Source organism: Schistocerca nitens, chromosome 4 (assembly GCF_023898315.1).
Source record: "Schistocerca nitens isolate TAMUIC-IGC-003100 chromosome 4, iqSchNite1.1, whole genome shotgun sequence".
NCBI classification, from domain to species: Eukaryota; Metazoa; Arthropoda; class Insecta; order Orthoptera; family Acrididae; genus Schistocerca; species Schistocerca nitens.
In genome coordinates, this window is record NC_064617.1 from 179,625,271 (window position 1) to 179,640,840 (window position 15,570).

The window sequence follows — 15,570 nt, forward strand, 5'->3', positions numbered from 1 at the left end:
TCCCTGGGGACCATGTCCACCCCTACAAGCTGTCTGTTTTTGCTCGGCACGATGGCATCTACCAGCAGGACAGTGTAAGGTCTTATACAGCTCGGAGTGTGCGTGCGTGGTTCGAAAAGCACCAGGATGAGTTTTTCACACACACCTGGACACCAATATATCCGCTTTTAAACCTAACAGTGAACCTGTGGGACCACCTTGATCGGGCCATTCACTTCATGGGTCCTCAACAAGAAACCTAGCGCATTTGGCCACGGTATTGGAGATGGCATGGGTGCACATTCGCGTCCGTACTGTCCAGTACTCGACTGACTCTCTTGCTGCTCGCCTCGCAGTGTTCCGCGCTGTAACAGGTGGCTATTCAGGCTTTTGACAGGTGGTCACAATGTGAATGGACATAACAGAGCCGGCCACGGTGTACCAAACGGCTTGCGGGCACCATGTGTGAGCCACGGGCAGGCCCAAGCTCGGCCTGCCTCAAATTTGCTCGGTAATTCCCGGAAGTTCTCACAAGGGAACCTCCCCATCGCACCCCCCTCAGATTTAGTTATAAGTTGGCACAATGGATAGGCCTTGAAAAACTGAACACTGATCAATCGAGAAAACAGGAAGAAGTTTTGTGGAACTATGAAAAAAAATAAGCAAAATATACAAACTGAGTAGTCCATGTGCAAGATAGGCAACATCAAGGCTATTATGAGCGTAGGAGCTCCGTGGTCCTGTGGTTAGCGTGATCAGCTGAGGAACGAGAGGTCCTTGGTTCAAGTCTTCCCTCCACTGAAAATTTTATTTTCTTTATTTTGGCAAAGTTATGATCCGTCCGTTCGTTCATTGACGTCTCTGGTTCACTGTAATAAGTTTAGTGTCTGTGTTTTGCGACCGCACCGCAAAACCGTGCGATTAGTAGACGAAAGGACGAGCCTCTCCAATGGCAACCGAAAACATTTGATCGCAAGGTAATAGGTCAACCGATTCCTCCACAGGAAAACACGTCTGACATATTCTCTATGACACTGGTGACGGCATGTGCATCACATGACAGGAATACGTTGTCGACCCACCTAACTTGTACACTTGGCGGATGGGTAAAAAGATTCGTCTACCTTGCCCGATTTAAGTTTTCTTGTGGATGTGATAATCACTCCCAAAAAAGTGATGAAAACATAAGAGTTTGTCACATAAACTGCAACAAATGAATGCAACAGTTTCACAGTCGCACGGTTTTCCCTGTGCTCTGTCAAAACATTAGTTTTTTACGTTTTCAAAATTTTACGTGTGTAGACCGTCAAATCCTCCATATGTCCAAGCAATTCTGAACATGTCCTGGAATTTTGGAGAGCGAAGCTGATTATGTGTAAGTACCTGAACATTGATAATTGTCTGAAAATAAAAAATTAAACTTTTCACTCGAGGGAAGACTTGAACCAAGGACCTTCCGTTCCACAGCTGCTCACGCTAACCACGGGACCACGATGCTCCTGAGTTCAGAGCAGCCTTGATGTTGCCTATCTTGCGCATGGACTATTCATTTTGTATATTTTGCTTATTTTTTTCATAGTTCCACAAAACTTCTTCCTGTTTTCTCGATTGATCTGTGTTCAGTTTTTCAAGGCCTATCCACTGTGCCAACTTATAACTAAATCCGAGGGGGGTGCGATGGGGAGGTTCCCTTGTCAGTACAGTGTGACATTTCATTTAGTATCGTGGTGCGACACTTTTCGGTCGGCATGAATTGCGGTGTCAATGCTGTTTACCCTTCCCTGTTTGTTCATCGCATCAAGGACGTTTACAGGTCCAGTGGCTGTGTGCACAAAAAGAGGCAGCCATCGGTCTATCGTCAGAAGCTTTTAAAAATGAAAGAAGAGAGTGGCGAGTATTCTCAATATCTGTTATGCACTTTGTAACGTGGGTGCTTATTCTAGAATTGAGAACAACTGTGTAAGTTGGTGTGACAAGTTTAATGTCGCAAATTTTAGCACAAAAATTACAGCTTTTACACAGTTTTCAACTCAACAACATACAAACAGCGCAATGGACAACGCATCTCGCCAACATCAAAACGTGAGATAATCCTATACACAACACTATTAAACATTAACTCTTTGAAAGACCATTAATACTAAGCACAATAATATGAAAGTTTAATTAGAAGTTTCTTTACAAAATTGCTCCTTCACATACGTTATGATGTTGGTCAGTACTACGAAAATCGTCCGATTCCGGTTCAAAGTTCGGTACTATTTAAGATGACAATCTGTCTATGGTGGATGGTTAGATATGTGACAAATTTGGGCGCAACATTAGCCAAGGCAGCTAGAGTTTACAGTGGACACAAGCAGATGAACCAACTAAGTTTATGCCTCTGCACGCGGTATTTACCTTAAGCTGCGACGAGCTGCCGACTGCAAGGCCGCCCTCTCCCGCTGAAATTCCTACAAAACTAATCTGGCCTTTGCTGAACTTTACAGCAGAAACTTTCCCTATGTTTCTCGTTATGCGAGAAAACATGTACTCAGCCCTAGTCTTATTATGTAGCGATATACATGTGCACGGTTGGAGCAGCGTGCATATTATAGTGTCCTCTCAGTTCGCGCAACAACAATTAACTAATTTGGCTGGTTCGTTTCTCCACAGTTGGAGCTAAACGTTGCTACAGCTAATTTATAGCTGGACTGCAGCCGCTGTGAACGCAGTGTCCACATAAATTTCTTCTCTGTGTTGTGCAGAGCGTTGAGTGATTTGGAGAAGGCTTATGATACCTGTTGGAGAGGAGGTATCCTCCGCACTATGCACAGGTGGGGCCTACGCGGTCGCCTGCCCCTTTTTATTGATTCTTTTTAACGGATCGAAAGTTTAGGGTACGTGTGGGTTCCGTATTGTCCGACGTCTTCCTCCAGGAGAACGGAGTGCCTCAGGGCTCCGTCTTGAGCGTAGCCCTTTTTGCCATCGCGATCAATCCAATTATGGATTGCATTCCACCTAATGTCTCAGGCTCTCTCTTTGTCGATGACTTCGCGATCTACTGCAGTGCCCAGAGAACATGCCTCCTGGAGCGCTGCCTTCAGCGTTGTCTAGACAGCCTATACTCATGGAGCGTGGCAAATGGCTTCCGGTTCTCTGAAGAGAAGACGGTTTGTATCAACTTTTGGCGATATAAAGCGTTCCTTCCGCCATCCTTACATCTCGGTCCCGTTGTTCTCCCATTCGTGGAAACAACTAAGTTTCTAGGGCTCACATTGGACAGTAAACTTTGTTGGTCTCCGCACGTCTCTTATTTGGCGGCCCGTTGTACACGTTCCCTTAATGTCCTCAGAGTTCTTAGTGGTTCATCTTGGGGAGCGGATCGCATTGTCCTGCTTCGCTTGTATCGGTCCATAGTCCGATCGAAGCTGGATTATGGGAGCTTCGTCTACTCGTCTGCTCGGCCATCCCTTTTACGCCGTCTCAACTCCATCCACAATCGGGGGTTACGTCTTGCGACCGGAGCCTTCTACACTAGTCCTGTCGAGAGTCTTTATGCTGAAGCTGCCGAATTACCAATGACCTACCGACGCGACGTACTGCTGTGTCGGTATGCCTGCCGGCTGTTGTCAATGCCCGACCACCCCTCTTATCAGTCCTTCTTCGCCGATTCTCTCGACCGTCAGTACGGGTTGTATGTGTCTGCCCTGCTGCCCCCTGGAGTCCGCTTCCGTCACCTGCTTCGACAATTGGATTTTGCCCTCCCTACCACCTTCAGGGAGGGTGAGAGCCCGACACCACCTTGGCTCCAGGCTCCGGTTCATATCTATCTCGACCTCAGCTCACTCCCGAAGGAGGGTACTCCGGCTGCAGTGTATTGCTCACGGTTTGTCGAACTTCGTGCTCGACTTGCCGGTCACACCTTTATTTACACCGATGGCTCCAAAACTGACGATGGTACGATGGTGTCGGCTGTGCCTTTGTCGTCGGGGCCGCCACCTTCAAATACCGGCTCCTCGACCAATGTTCCAGCTTTACGGCCGAGCTTTTTGCTCTCCATCAGGCCGTTCAGTATGCCCGCCGCCACCGCCATTCATCGTATGTACTCTGCTCTGATTCCCTCAGTGCTCTTCAGAGCCTTGGAGCTCCCTATCCGGTCCATCCCTTGGTGCAACGGATCCAGCAGTCCCTCCATTCTTTCGCTGATAATGGTTCACCTGTCAGCTTTCTGTGGGTTCCCGGACATGTAGGAGTGCCTGGGAATGAGGCTGCAGATGCTGCAGCCAAGGCTGCAGCCCTCCTGCCTCGGCCAGCCTCCCATTGTGTCCCGTCATCTGACGTTCGTGGGGTTGTTTGTAAGAGGCTTGTATCGTTGTGGTGGGATGCTTGGTCATCCCTCCAAGGAAACAAGCTCCGGGCAGTAAAACCGCTCCCAACTGCTTGGACATCCTCCTCCCATCCATCTCGGCGAGAAGAGGTCCTTCTGACCAGGTTGCGGATTGGGCATTGCCGGTTTAGCCACCGCTACCTGCTCTCCGGTGACCCAGCCCCGCAGTGCCCTTGTGGTCAAGCATTAACAGTGCGCCATGTTTTATTGTCGTGTCCCCGCTTTAGTCAATCTCGTGTTGTCCTGTCCCTGCCATCTACTTTACCGGATATTTTAGCTGATGACGCTCGAGCAGCTGCTCGTGTTCTGCGTTTTATAACTTTGACTGGCTTGTCCAAAGACATCTAACTTTTTTACGTCTTTTATCTGCATCTTTGTCAGGACTTTCTGGTGTCCCCCCCTCCCCTTGAGTTTTACTAGATTCCATGTGCTCTAACAACTGTGACTGGGCGCTAATGACCTCAGTAGTTGAGCGCCCTTAAACCCCACAAAAAAAAAAAAAAAAAAAAAAGAGCGTTGAGTACTCCGTTCTGCGCTTGATACCAGTTCAGAGAAGAGTCCTCGAAAATTTCTCTCTTGCCCTTCTCCCCCATTTGGGTTCATTCGTTCTTCACGTCACGGCTTTTTTCGACCAATAGGAGCGTTCCTCTTATTTTGTGGCAACTCTCTCTACCAATCGCAATGTCCCTTCTATCAAGCTTCGTCGAAACTTCAATATTTTTCTCCTTCCTAGTGCGTTTCCCCCAATCGGACGTTTTGTGCCCATTCTAGACTTCTAAAGCACATTGACCGTTCCGTGTGTCGCACTCACTGGACACGTGATCGAAATGCGTTAGTGGTTTTTTTTTTTTTTTTTTTTTTTATCCCGTTGGAATTACGAAACTCACCTTTCTAAAGCTTTTTCTCTGCCCTTGTGCAGATGTGAAGCTACACGCGGTCCTCCCTCCTGAATCACCTAGTCGGGGTCGCTAACGTACCTCCTGCGATCCATTTAAGTGGTTTTCGTCGCGACTCCTGCAGCGCCTTCGCTACGCCGTTGTCCACCTGGTTTTTCAAATTAAAAACAACTCATGTTGCCTGTTCCACCTTCCGCTCAAAGGTATGCATTGTATAGGAACAGTGTGTTAGTTACCATTGATTGACTGTCATCCCTTTTTGCATTTCATACTGATGGGCAAATGTTCTCATAACCGCCAAATTACATCAGGTGTCATAGTCACCTTCTCGTTGCGATGTATAATGCTCTCATGTAAGGTGCGAATCTGACCATTTATTCTGCCACCTGACAACTTGCATAATCGATGTGTAGAGTAATTTTGCTATGAAACGACATTGCAACACTGTGCAGAAAGAATTAAGACTTAACCTGAGTATGAAAGAGCAATCAATTGCAACGATCGAGAGATAGGGTTCATTTTTCGGTACTTTTGTGCTAAATTTGCGGGCACATGGCACGTGAAGAAATTGAATTGAATTTCAGAAGGTCGTGTGCTTTATCCCACTGTCTGTTGAAACAGTTTTCTATAGAATTGAGCGGAGAGTATGGAGACTTAGTACATTACCGCAAAGTACGTTGCTTAAGTCAAGGGGCATGCCTGGAACTTGAAACGATTCTTCGGTTTGAAGCCTGCTGTTGTCGAATTGATGAACGAAGGAGGAGTGCAGGAACGAAAATTGGAACATCCAGAATGGATTGCAGAACACACATTTCAAGAGGTCTTGGTTGCACACTGCACATAGTAATACATTACAAACTGAGAAACAACTTATCTCTGATTTGATACGTACCCATTTAAAAATAAAATCGCATTGTAGAAGGGACAAATTCTGGAAAAAATCACAATCTACTTCCCTAAGCTCACAGGCGTAAAGAAAATGCGAGGTTTCAAGAATTCACTGCGGCCTAGAAAGAGTTACATGGATACTGCCAATGTTACATCTGCTTCGAGACCGTTTGCCGTCTCAGTTGAAAACGCCGCGTTGCATGCGCAGATGTATGTAATTGATCTGCGATGTACAAGGGCAGTTCAATAAGTAATGCAACACATTTTTTTCTGAAACAGGGGTTGTTTTATTCAGCATTGAAATACACCGGGTTATTCCCCAATCTTTTAGCTACACAACACTACTTTTCAACGTAATCTCCATTCAATGCTACGGCCTTACGCCACCTTGAAATGAGGGCCTGTATGCCTGCACGGTACCATTCCACTGGTCGATGTTGGAGCCAACGTCGTACTGCATCAATAAATTCTTCATCATCCGCGTAGTGCCTCCCACGGATTGCGTCCTTCATTGGGCCAAACATATGGAAATCCGACGGTGCGAGATCGGGGCTGTAGGGTGCATGAGGAAGAACAGTCCACTGAAGTTTTGTGAGCTCCTCTAGGGTGCGAAGACTTGTGTGAGGTCTTGCGTTGTCATGAAGAAGGAGAAGTTCGATCTGATTTTTGTGCCTACGAACACGCTGAAGTCGTTTCTTCAATTTCTGAAGAGTAGCACAATACACTTCAGAGTTGATCGTTTGACCATGGGGAAGGACATCGAACAGAATAACCCCTTCAGCGTCCCAGAAGACTGTAACCATGACTTTACCGGCTGAGGGTATGGCTTTAAACTTTTTCTTGGTAGGGGAGTGGGTGTGGCGCCACTCCATTGATTGCCGTTTTGTTTCAGGTTCGAAGTGATGAACCCATGTTTCATCGCCTGTAACAATCTTTGACAAGAAATTGTCACCCTCAGCCACATGACGAGCAAGCAATTCCGCACAGATGGTTCTCCTTTGCTCTTTATGGTGTTCGGTTAGACAACGAGGGACCCAGCGGGAACAAACCTTTGAATATCCCAACTGGTGAACAATTGTGACAGCACTACCAACAGAGATGTCAAGTTGAGCACTGAGTTGTTTGATGGTGATCCGTCGATCGTCTCGAACGACTGTGTTCGCACGCTCCGCCATTGCAGGAGTCACAGCTGTGCACGGCCGGCCCGCACGCGGGAGATCAGACAGTCTTGCTTGACCTTGCGGCGATGATGACACACGCTTTGCCCAACGACTCACCGTGCTTTTGTCCACTGCCAGATCACCGTAGACATTCTGCAAGCGCCTATGAATATCTGAGATGCCCTGGTTTTCCGCCAAAAGAAACTCGATCACTGCCTGTTGTTTGCAACGCACATCCGTTACAGACGCCATTTTAACAGCTCCGTACAGCGCTGCCACCTGTCGGAAGTCAATGAAACTATACGAGACGAAGCGGGAATGTTTGAAAATATTCCACAAGAAATTTCCGGTTTTTTCAACCAAAATTGGCCGAGAAAAAAAATGTGTTGCATTACTTATTGAACTGCCCTCGTAATTTGCATTTTAAAGACAATTCCCTTTACGTTAAAACTGTCCAGGACGCCGTCCTCAGGGAGAGTTTCTGGGTCTCCATAATGAGTTTGCAACGTTATAAAATATTTCGATCATCATGTTTATGTATATCTGTGTGTGTGTGTGTGTGATAGGCTTTTTTTTCAATTACGAAAGCAAACAAGTCACTATTATATGACAACCTGGGCGAAAATCTGTGAAACCGTCTCCGTCTGCCTGTATGCTGACAGTTTGTACCAGGTAGAAATTACATTATGTCTTCAGAAATTAATACCGAAAATTTGTTTCGTTTGTGATCTGTATTGTTGAGAAATGTGAAATATGAAACCAAGTAGTACGCAGTATGAGTACATTGCCATTTAAACGCAGCGCGTTCGCCGTTTACCCGTCTTCACGTTCAGGCAGCGTGGCGTGGCCGTGGGGAAATGTACTGTCGTCCGACTGAGCACTAAGGCACCTAGGCCAGGGCACGACTCGCCAGACGAATTCGTGGCGACCCTGTCGTAAAATTTGCATGTTGTGAAAGTACGCTGTTTCAAGGCAACGGCACATTGAAGATTTATCAACCGCGCATCGTTCTTGATAAGACTGTTATAATTACCCGTGAACAATATATCGGCAGTTAAAGCCTTTAGGAAATAATGACATGAAATACACGGGGTAGTGGTATTATGATCATCTAGTGTAGTGGGGCGTGGCGTTACCAAGTCAGATGTGGTTGGTTCGCGTTCTCTATATCAATAGATTTTTGTATTCACTTTAGGGTTTCAGAAAACGTTCTAGGGCTTTCGGCCGGCCGAAGTGGCCGTGCGGTTAAAGGCGCTGCAGTCTGGAACCGCAAGACCGCTACGGTCGCAGGTTCGAATCCTGCCTCGGGCATGGATGTTTGTGATGTCCTTAGGTTAGTTAGGTTTAACTAGTTCTAAGTTCTAGGGGACTAATGACCTCAGCAGTTGAGTCCCATAGTGCTCAGAGCCATTAAGGCTTTCGTATCAGTTTAATAGAAATATATTCTTTAGTATTCAGTATTACGTAAATATAATACTGCTCGCTCTCAGGAGTTGCGTGCGTTCGCTTTTGTGAACACGCCTGCGAATATAGAGCAACGTATTGCGAGGGTAGTTTCTACGTTAGTGATTCACTTCATCGCAATTCAGTATTTATTTATTCATCCAAAAACTTTCTAGATTATGGCATACATAATAAACATTACACTGCTTATGACTGTGTGCAAAAATATACACTCATGCTCATAAATTAAGGATAATTGCAGAATGTGGTGCCACATAGCGTGGCACTGCACAAAACTGGCGCTAATAGCATAGGCACATAGGGAACAAGCACGACATAGATCTGTAAGTCCACGGTATTGGTGATAAGTTGAGAAAACCGTCCCGAAACACATGTGCTACAAAACGCCACTGTTTCCTGCGCATGGACCCCGACATAAATATGGGATGTGATTACTATGGCCGGCCGGAGTGGCCGTGCGGCTCTAGGCGCTACAGTCTGGAGCCAAGGGGCCGCTACGGTCGCAGGTTAGAATCCTGCCTCGGGCATGGATGTGTGTGTGATGTCCTTAGGTTAGTTAGGTTTAATTAGTTCTAGGCGACTGATGACCTCAGAAGTTAATTCCCATAGTGCTCAGAGCCATTTGAACCATTTGATTACTATGCACACATACAAAGGCCACACAACGGGTTTGCATACTCTGGACCCGATACACCTGACCTGTTACAGTTCCTCTGTCAACGACATGCAAGGGTGTACGTGCACCAATCGTAATCCCACCCAACACCATCAAACCACGACCTCCATACAGGTCCCTTTCAATGACATTAACGGGTTGGTATCTGGATCATGGTTCACGCCAGATGAAAACCCGGCGGGAATCACTGTTCAGACTATGCCTGGACTCGTCCGTGAACATAAACTGGCCATGTACTGTGTTCTTGAAACCAGGCTTTACGGGTTCTCCTGTGAGCAGGGGCCAGTGGAACACACCTTGCGGGTCTCCGGGCGAATAAACCATGTCTGTTCAGTCGTCTGTAGACTGTGTGTCTGGAGACAACTATTCCAGTGGCTGCGGAAAGGTCCCGAGCAAGGCTACCTGCAGCACACCGTGGCCGTCTGCGGGCACTGATGGTGAGATATCGGTCTTCTTGTGGTGTTGTACACTGTGGACGTCTCGTACTGTAGCGCATGGACACGTTTCCTATCTGCTGCCATAATCTTGAGATCACACTTTGTGGCACACGGAGGGCCCATGCTATGATCTGCTGTGTTTGAACACCCTCCAGTCGCCATAGTATTCTGCCCCCCATAACGTCATCAATATCACAGTCACCATTAGCACGTCTGAAAACGTGTGCACACTTACTCGCTGCACTGTAGTCTGACATGCACCAACACACCTCTGCGTGTGTGGACTGCTGCCAGGGCCACCGTGCGACGACCGCAGATCAAATGCACCGCATGGTCATACCCCGAGGTGATTTAAACCCGTGAACCGCCCACCAGAGCGTTGTTTCACCATATGAGCATGAGTATACACGAACACACACACACACACACACACACACACACACACACACACACACACGAACAAACAAACACACACACACAAATGAAGTACAGAGAAAATGTAAGAGTGATATTGCAGTACATAGGTTATTTTTGGCTGTATCTGCAAGAGAGCTTGCACTAGTTGCAATAGGTACAACAGGTTATTTTGTACTTTGTTGTCCTAAGTCCTCTATTTCACTTATTCTGAAAATTCTGCTATTGAGTCAAAGCAGTAACCTAGTAACAATGAGCTTAGGATTTTACTAAAAATGGGAACGGCGAAGTAATTTTCAACTTATGTGGAAGACGATTGTAAAGTTATGTTTGATTGTTTTTTTAGTGGAACTTTTAAGGCTTGATGTCCTTACTGACAGGACGTGGAACTTCCCTTTTTGTCTCATAACATGTTCATGGACATTGAATTTTTTACTTACGTATATAACAGACAGAACAACAGGACAAGGAACGAAAGAGAGTTTGAACAGTGGTAACGTAGCAGCTTTGCGCCCGTCCATTTGTGTAAAAAAAAAAAAAAAAAAAAACAACGTGTGATTTGCGAGCCAGTTGCAGCCGACAGTTGCCGCTGTGTCGCAAATCATGATGAGGAGCACGTTCCGTGTTGTGCACCGGCTCGACTCTGAGCGTGCACCAACCGCGATATAAACCACAGCTGGCATGCATTTGGAAGACGGCCAAGGTCCTGATGTTCAGGAAGCCGGGGAAATACCACTCCCTCCCACAAAATTACCTACCCAGCAGTCTGTTGAGCGCGCTCAGCAAGATCGTTGAGGAGGTAATACGAAAACGACTCACCAGGCACTTCATCACAAACGACATCCTGAGACCGGAGCAATTCGGTTTCAGGAATCACCACTCGACAACACAACTCCTCCGCGTCGTTGAAGACATAACACATGGATAAGACACAAACAAAACAACTGGGTCGGTGTTCCTGGACATCGAAAAGGCTTTCGATCGTCTGTGGCACAACGGCCTCATACGCAAACTCAGCGACGCAGGGTTCCCCGACGGGCTCGTACGTCTCATATACTCATACCTCACGACAGGAGTTTCAACACCGACGTGCAGGGCAAACAATCGACACGACATGGTATCCAGGCAGGAGTACCCCATAGAAGCATCCTAGGGCTCTTACTGTTTAACCTCTACATCAACGACCTCCCAGCTACACATACACGACGGTGGCAATCTACGTGGATGATACTGCCATCCTTGCGCAAGATTGGAAGCCGTCTAACATTAACTCACTACTACAGACTGCACTCAGAGCGGCAGAGCCTTGGCTGGTGAAATGGCGTGTTAGAGTAAACGTCGACAAGTGCCAAGCCGTTCTGTTCCTGCAACCCAATAACACTACATGCACGCTCAATACGTTTCCGCGAGAATGTCAAATACCTCGGTGTCTGGCTGGGCCGGAAACTACTCTGGGGGGACCACATTCAACACGTGACCAACAAAGCAAACGCGAGGCTCAAACAACGCTACCCTATGCTTAACAGGCGTAGCACACTGAATAGGAGGGTGTCTAGGTCCCTTGTCTGGGGATACGCTGCGCCCACACGCCTGCGCCGTCTGCCGCTTATACAGAACAAAATACTCAGAATCATAAGCAACGCTCCTCGCTACACACGCACCGCGGACCACCGGGAATATCGGCTGGATACCATCTTGCAGGTAATCCAAAAACTCTCTACACGACTGTACAATAAGACGAGACACTCGCGTAACCCGTTTATCCTTTCTCTGGGTAACTACGACCACAACCATAGATGGAAACATAATAGACCAAAGACACTACTGGCAAGAAACTACACTCCTGGAAACTGAAATAAGAACACCGTGAATTCATTGTCCCAGGAAGGGGAAACTTTATTGACACATTCCTGGGGTCAGATACATCACATGATCACACTGACAGAACCACAGGCACATAGACACAGGCAACAGAGCATGCACAATGTCGGCACTAGTACAGTGTATATCCACCTTTCGCAGCAATGCAGGCTGCTATTCTCCCATGGAGACGATCGTAGAGATGCTGGATGTAGTCCTGTGGAACGGCTTGCCATGCCATTTCCACCTGGCGCCTCAGTTGGACCAGCGTTCGTGCTGGACGTGCAGACCGCGTGAGACGACGCTTCATCCAGTCCCAAACATGCTCAATGGGGGACAGATCCGGAGATCTTGCTGGCCAGGGTAGTTGACTTACACCTTCTAGAGCACGTTGGGTGGCACGGGATACATGCGGACGTGCATTGTCCTGTTGGAACAGCAAGTTCCCTTGCCGGTCTAGGAATGGTAGAACGATGGGTTCGATGACGGTTTGGATGTACCGTGCACTATTCAGTGTCCCCTCGACGATCACCAGTGGTGTACGGCCAGTGTAGGAGATCGCTCCCCACACCATGATGCCGGGTGTTGGCCCTGTGTGCCTCGGTCGTATGCAGTCCTGATTGTGGCGCTCACCTGCACGGCGCCAAACACGCATACGACCATCATTGGCACCAAGGCAGAAGCGACTCTCATCGCTGAAGACGACACGTCTCCATTCGTCCCTCCATTCACGCCTGTCGCGACACCACTGGAGGCGGGCTGCACGATGTTGGGGCGTGAGCGGAAGACGGCCTAACGGTGTGCGGGACCGTAGCCCAGCTTCATGGAGACGGTTGCGAATGGTCCTCGCCGATACCCCAGGAGCAACAGTGTCCCTAATTTGCTGGGAAGTGGCGGTGCGGTCCCCTACGGCACTGCGTAGGATCCTACGGTCTTGGCGTGCATCCGTGCGTCGCTGCGGTCCGGTCCCAGGTCGACGGGCACGTGCACCTTCCGCCGACCACTGGCGACAACATCGATGTACTGTGGAGACCTCACGCCCCACGCGTTGAGCAATTCGGCGGTACGTCCACCCGGCCTCCCGCATGCCCACTATACGCCCTCGCTCAAAGTCCGTCAACTGCACATACGGTTCACGTCCACGCTGTCGCGGCATGCTACCAGTGTTAAAGACTGTGATGGAGCTCCGTATGCCACGGCAAACTGGCTGACACTGACGGCGGCGGTGCACAAATGCTGCGCAGCTAGCGCCATTCGACGGCCAACACCGCGGTTCCTGGGGTGTCGCTGTGCCGTGCGTGTGATCATTGCTTGTACAGCCCTCTCGCAGTGTCCGGAGCAAGTATGGTGGGTCTGACACACCGGTGTCAATGTGTTCTTTTTTCCATTTCCAGGAGTGTATATGGTCCATAGCACGCTAACATGACAGTACTGGCGAGCCCCTGCAATACAGCTACTACTGGTAACCCCAGTTGCTCGACCCGCCGAAAAACAGGGAACCGCAGGGAAACCGTACTGTACACAGCACGCAAACCAGCCACACACACCCCATACACTGTCTGTGAGCCGATGTATGACCGATCGCCCACTAATGTATGACGACCTTGGACTGTTGCAGCAACTGCAGCAAGGCCTACAACGAGCTTCCGCGACGACAAAGGTAACGATGCACGATACCTCGCACTAACATAACTACACCTTGCATGCACTGTCACAGCTAGCAAGCCGCTACTGCCATTACTACCCGTCTTACCGTCGCAGAGGTTTTTTTCCCTTGTCGCTTGCCTCGGCACTTTTTCTTCCTCTGCTGTTACAACCGCTACCCTTCGATTACTTTCGTCGACTTTCTGTCTCCTGATGGACCATGTTAATGAGTAATCTTACCCAGACGCATGGGTAACACCACAGCCCGCATCCTGTGACTCCTGATTCAAAAACTAACATGTTTTACGGAGGTGACAGTAGCACTTTTGGTTTCGTCACCACGTTGGTGTGGGCGTACAGGGGCCCCATCCTATAAAAAAGTTCAAGGGGGGTAGGACGTCAAACGGGCTGACTTGGAGCAGGAGAGGCACCAGAGGACATTTTAATTTCCACTGTCTATATTTTTACAAGTAAATTCATAAAACTTTGTCAGCATGACCAGGAAGGATTCAGGATTCACACTCGTAGCAGCAAAAGTTCAAAAACATAACAAAATAATTTTTTTTACCTGTGAAATTTCATCATTTTTTCACTTACTATTGGCTGCATTTGTTGCTATAGGTACACTTTTCTTCATAAGTAAGAGAGACTGTTCGATGAATTTTGCACAGCATACAAACCGTACTTACAGGTGTCTGAAACTCCAGAATCTATTTAATTTATGAAAAAATGAATGAGCGGTTACGTTTTAAACTTTATGTTTAGAAAAAAATTAAATTTGTTGTTAATTATCTCAGTTTTTACCACAGTTTTTAATAGATTTGGAAAATTCTAGAGTTTCATACACCTGTAAGTATGGTTTGTATACTGTGCAAAATTCATCAAAGAATCTCTCTTACTTGTGAAGAAAAATGTACTTATAGCAACAAATGCAATCAACAGTAAGTGAAAAATGCCACTGCTATGAATGTGAATCCTGAATCCTTCCCGGTCATGCTGTCAAAGTTTTATGAATTTATTTGTAAAAGTATAGACAGTAGAAAATAAAATGTCCTGTGGTGCCTCTTCTGCTCCAAGTCGGCCCGTTTGACGTCCTATCACCCTTAATGATAAATAAGTCCCGTGTGAGGACGGTTTCAAGGTTGTTGGCTGTCTCTTTCAGACAAGGTGGGAGCCGCAGTAGTTCGGCTGAGGGACGCTGGCGGTATAAGAGGAGTGGGGCGGCTCACCGCCGTGCCGCAGTCGACGGCGCCGTTGCTGAGCTGCATGGCGCGGAAGAGGCCGAGGTGGTTGTCCCAGCGTGTCTGGCAGCTGGCGCTGCGGCGCGCGCTGCCCGCGTCCGACCGGTAGCTGCCCTGCTTGCCTGCGGCCAACGCCGCCTGGTGCGCATGCGCGCCCGGCTGCGGCGACTGCCCGCCCGCACGCGCCGACCCCGTCACCTTGAGCCGCGCCGGAACTACCTTGGCCGCGCTGTCCCGCGCCTCGAACGTCATCACGCAGGCCGCCACCACGATGAAGCCTGCACACACAGTCAACAGGGGTTCTGTCACAAGAGACTCTTACTGTACCCCCGTGCCCACAGAAGAGAGAACCGCAACTCCCGTGTGAAAAAGAGGACAACACTGACCGATAGCAGCGCCTCTAAAAGAGGACAACACTGACCGATAGCAGCGCCTCTAGTGGTATGGAGATGAACTAAAAAAGGATAAACATTGCGGGTTGCATCCCTCCTAGCTTGTGTACGCTGTTTTTTTTTCTTTTAATTTTCTTATCTCAGTTTTCT

The 15,570-nt window shown here is 48.1% G+C and overlaps 1 protein-coding gene across 1 annotated transcript in view; it reads right to left on the minus strand.

The window, feature by feature from the left end:
- The window catches only part of LOC126252188 (uncharacterized), a 1,014,765-nt gene that overhangs the window by 88,843 nt on the left and 910,352 nt on the right, over positions 1 to 15,570 (minus strand). The window contains exon 3 of the mRNA XM_049953059.1: positions 15,076 to 15,306. Within this exon, the coding sequence (XP_049809016.1) occupies positions 15,076 to 15,306 (231 nt within the window). The remainder of the gene's footprint in view (positions 1 to 15,075; positions 15,307 to 15,570) is intronic.